The sequence below is a fragment of the Mus caroli genome, unplaced genomic scaffold (genome assembly GCF_978045245.1).
Source record: "Mus caroli unplaced genomic scaffold, Mus_caroli_1 scaffold_4, whole genome shotgun sequence".
NCBI classification, from domain to species: domain Eukaryota; kingdom Metazoa; phylum Chordata; class Mammalia; order Rodentia; family Muridae; genus Mus; species Mus caroli.
Genome location: NW_028227259.1, coordinates 99,016,057 through 99,020,189, shown reverse-complemented (window position 1 = coordinate 99,020,189; position 4,133 = coordinate 99,016,057). Strand labels below are relative to the sequence as shown.

The following is a 4,133-nucleotide window of genomic DNA, read 5'->3' as shown; positions in this document are numbered from 1 at the left end:
ACCATCCTCTATCCACGTAGAGTCTAAGACAATACTCCCTTACACACATACCCGGTCCCCAATAACCCCTCTAGCATGCCTATTCCCAGGGGGAAAAACGCTCCACAGGACCAAGTATCTCCTATCCCTGGATACCAGCTAATTTAATCATCAGCTACATATTTACCCAGAGCCATGGATGCACACATGTACAAACTTTGGGTGGTGTTTTCATCCATCAGATTCATAGGGGTCAAGTTAGTCGATATTCTTGTTCTTCCTATGGGGTTTCGATCTCTTTCACCTCTTCTGTTCTTTCCTAAGCCTTCCATTGGGTTCCCCTGGCTCAGTCCAATTGTTGTCTATAAGTGTCTGCAATTGCCTTACATGCTGGCACAGCCTCTCAGAGAACAACCATACCAGGCTCCTATCTGTAAGCACATCCTGGCACCAACGACATTGTTGGGGATTGGTGTCTGCAGATAGGATGGATCTCAGGATAGGCAGTCTCTGGATGTTCTTTCCTTCAATCTCTGCTTCATTTTTTGTCCAAGTTTTTCATACATGGGAAAAATTGTAGGTTAAAATTTTTGAGATGGGTGACTGGGCCCTTCCCTCATGTGGTGACCATGCCTATCCACTGGGGCTGGTCTCTTAAGGTTCTATCTCCCTTGTGCTACACATTTTCGCTTGGGACATCCACATTAAGGCCTGTGAGTCTTGTCAATTCAATATTCCTTTCATTCTTTCTTTGTTTTTAAGAGTGTGTCACAAACAAAAGTTTTGATTCAAAAATTAGATACCCATTTGGTGATAGAGAGTCTGCCATGATTCCAGTGTTGGGGAGTGTCTTTCCATCACTTCTTAGGATGAAGAGGTCAACTGAAGTCTCTACCATTGCATGGGCAGTCACTCAGAAGCTTAGTGGTTGATGTGATGGTGAGAAGTTTTATAAACATTTTCTTAAATGTATATTCATTTCTAACCCTTCCCCAGGATCCTTCTGATTGGAGACCTTTAGAAGATGAGTGTTCATACCCCACCCACACTCCAGAAGCTGGCAATTCAGACTCTGGTGAGAGAGGAGGCTTTAGGCTTGTCTGATCTGGAGGAGCTGGCCTATGGACTCTACCCAGCAATATTCAAGGAGGCCTTTGATGGCAGACATATCAAGCTCATAAAGGCATTGGTGATAGCCTGGCCTTTCCGCTGTCTCCCTGTGGGGGCATTGATGAAGAATCCTGACCTGGAAACACTGCAGGCTGTGTTAGATGGAGTAGACATTCGACAAACCATAGGGTTACACCCCAGGTAAGGAATTTCCAAGTACTATAGAAGGGAGCACAAGGAATACACATTAGACATTGTCAGGGAGATTAGCATTGTCATAAATGGATCAGATGCATCTGATGGCATCATCAGGCAGGAATACAGGGTGCTTGATAGCTACTGTTTACTTGTACTGAGCACAGTTGGATATGGATTAAACTTGAATATGGGACTAGAGTAAATGTGGCCTCATAGTAGAATGAGCCTATCCCTGACATCCCCACAAGAACTAATATAAGTAGGGAGAAATAAAGTGTACCTTACTGAAAGAAAAGTATTCATGTGTACAGAAGCACAATAAAGCTTCCGTAGCATGTCCGAGTCCAAATTGGATATCAGGTCCTGAAAAAAACATACACATTAACAGGGAAGAGAGTTTAGTTTAGTTATAGGTAGTAAAAGCTTATTCAGGGTCTGCCAACATTCTTATGTTTCACCTGCAGGAGGAAAAAACTACAGTTTCTCGACCTGCGAAATGTGCACCATAACTTCTGGAACATATGGACTGATTCAGAGGACAGTGACTGTTCAGCAGAGATCTTGGAAGAAAAGCAAGCCGTGCAGGTCCGTCCCAGATATGCACTGAGGCAGCATCTTAAGGTCACAGTTGACCTGTGCATCAGGTCCTGCCTTGATGAAGCACAAGCATGGTTCTTGAAGTGGGCCCAGGAGAGAAAGGGCTCCTTATATTTCTGCTGTACAAAGGTGAAGATCTGGACTCTGCCAGTAAAAACTCTCAGACAGATCTTCCATGTTTTTGATCCAGAGCACATCATGGAGTTAGAACTAAATACTGAATGGACTCTGTTAGAGTTGGCACATTTTGCCCCCTATTTAGGGCAGATGAGAAATCTTCTCAAAGTCTTCCTGGCACCCCTCCACAAAATCGACTTCCATTTAGCCAATAGAACAAGAGTCACAGAAGTCAAGTGTATCAAAAAGTTTACTTCTCAGTTCTCCAAATTCAACTGTCTGCAGCATCTTTTCATGTTCTGCGTCCATTTTCTCAGAGACCAGATGAATCAGGTCCTACGGTAAGCCATAATGGAGAGCTGGTTCAGCTATCAGAGCAAATCTGTCTTTCTTTTCTTAAGGGTTATGGGGACATGATGCCAGTAAGTCACTAAAAACAAATATTTAGAGACTCCAAAGACTGGAAGTTTTGTCCTGTTTTCATGTATACTCAGTTATACATGGGAAATTTTATAAGGTAAATCAGTGTCACAAATGAGCACTCATGAAGTAGGAAAGTAATTTGGGGTAAAGGGTAGGTCAGATCTAGTAAGGTTCAGTTGTAATTCTTCCTATAATCATGGCCACCCAATCAAATGGAAACTGAAGAGGAATGGAAATGTGTAGTGAGGAGTAGGGGAATCACAAGTACAGGGTGAAAAGAAGCTATATGCTTAGATCTGTTAGAACAGACTTCTGTCATCAACCAGTTCCCATGGGTTAAATGTTTTGAGGCCAAATACTGCTGAATACATGGGATAGGAGGTAGAGCTTGGGCTGTAAATGAGAGCAAGCATGACTGCAGAGGGAATGGTATAATACAGATTCAGTGGACCCATAGCAAGTATTGAGATACTGTCAGAGTTCTATTGGGATGAAATTACTTCTGTGTGCTTTCTGGGATTAGGGGATGAACTAGTTTTCAGGTTTAGAGTGAGGCCAGGAGATAAATTGTGAGGTTGACATGACTGAGCGGTTTCCAACATGAAGCATCATAGATGATGTCCTTAATCACTTAGTCAAACTTATCTTGGGGCACCTGATTCCTTCTACCACTCTCTATATCCCTGCCAAACCTCTACAAGGCCATTTACCAGAACTAACCATCTGTCTCCTTTACCTCTAGGTGCTTGATGACACCCTTGAAGACACTCTCCATTACTTACTCCCTGATTTCACAGAGAGATTTGGATTCCTTCTCCTGCTGTCAGAGCCTCTTTCAGCTAAAACATCTGGAATTGAGAGGTGTGGTCTTACTGGATTTGGATCTTATGCCTCTGAGAGGTCTCCTCATGAAAGTGGCAGGCACTCTTGAGAATCTGGATTTGCAGGGGTGTAGGATAAAGGACTCCCAGCTAAGTGTCCTACTACCTGCACTCAAACAATGCTCTCAGATCTCCAACGTCAACTTCTACAACAATGATTTCTCCATGCCTATCCTGAAGGACCTTTTGCAGAACACAGACAACTGGATTAAGATGAATGTGGAACAATATCCTGTCCCTCTGGAGTGCTATGATGACTTTGCTCAAGTCTCTGTAGAAAGATTTGTCCAAATTTGTCAGGATCTCATGGATACTTTGAAGGAAATAAGGCAGCCCAAGAACAGCTCCTTTGCTACAGATATCTGCCACACATGTGGGAAGTGCTGGGTCTTTGCCCAGGAGGCCAGACTTTGTCATTGCTTGGAGTAAAATGGGAAAGTTCTGTGTTTGAATAAACACTAGGCTTGGGACACATGTCCTACCTGGGGAACTCAGAACCTGTGGCGTCTGACACTGCTCAGATGGTTGGAAACAAAAGGCTGTTCAGTGACTGGTATCTTGGCAACTGAGATTGACATGGGGAACATTTGGATGAACTGTGGGAACAGGGGCCTAGTGGTGTCAGAAACACATCTTGGCATTGTTACATGGCTTCTCCCCGGACAGACTAACTAGATGTTTAGTTGTATACTTAAAAACCTGGATGTTCTCTCAGTGTGGTCTTTGACTTTTTCCAACCTATCTACCAGGTTCAGCATCAGGAAGGTTCAATGGGTGGCAAAATGGAAAGACACTGGTATTTCATGAGTGAAGCAAAGTTCTTGGTGA

The 4,133-nt window shown here is 43.5% G+C and overlaps 1 protein-coding gene across 2 annotated transcripts; it reads left to right on the top strand.

Annotated features, from left to right (window-relative positions):
* The first annotated feature begins 982 nt into the window (after window positions 1–982).
* LOC147005265 (PRAME family member 8-like) lies at window positions 983–3,734 on the top strand. 2 transcript variants are annotated; one of them, XM_085836269.1, is made up of 3 exons: window positions 983–1,290; window positions 1,752–2,342; window positions 3,167–3,734. In XM_085836269.1, the coding sequence occupies exons 1-3, from the start codon at window positions 1,004–1,006 to the stop codon at window positions 3,732–3,734; spliced, it is 1,446 nt and encodes a 481-aa protein (XP_085692395.1). In that variant the 5' UTR covers window positions 983–1,003. The 2 variants fall into 2 exon arrangements, with proteins under 2 accessions (XP_085692395.1, XP_085692396.1); XM_085836270.1 differs by having other exon boundaries at window positions 1,004–1,290; window positions 1,752–1,872; window positions 3,167–3,355.
* The last annotated feature ends 399 nt before the right edge of the window (window positions 3,735–4,133 follow it).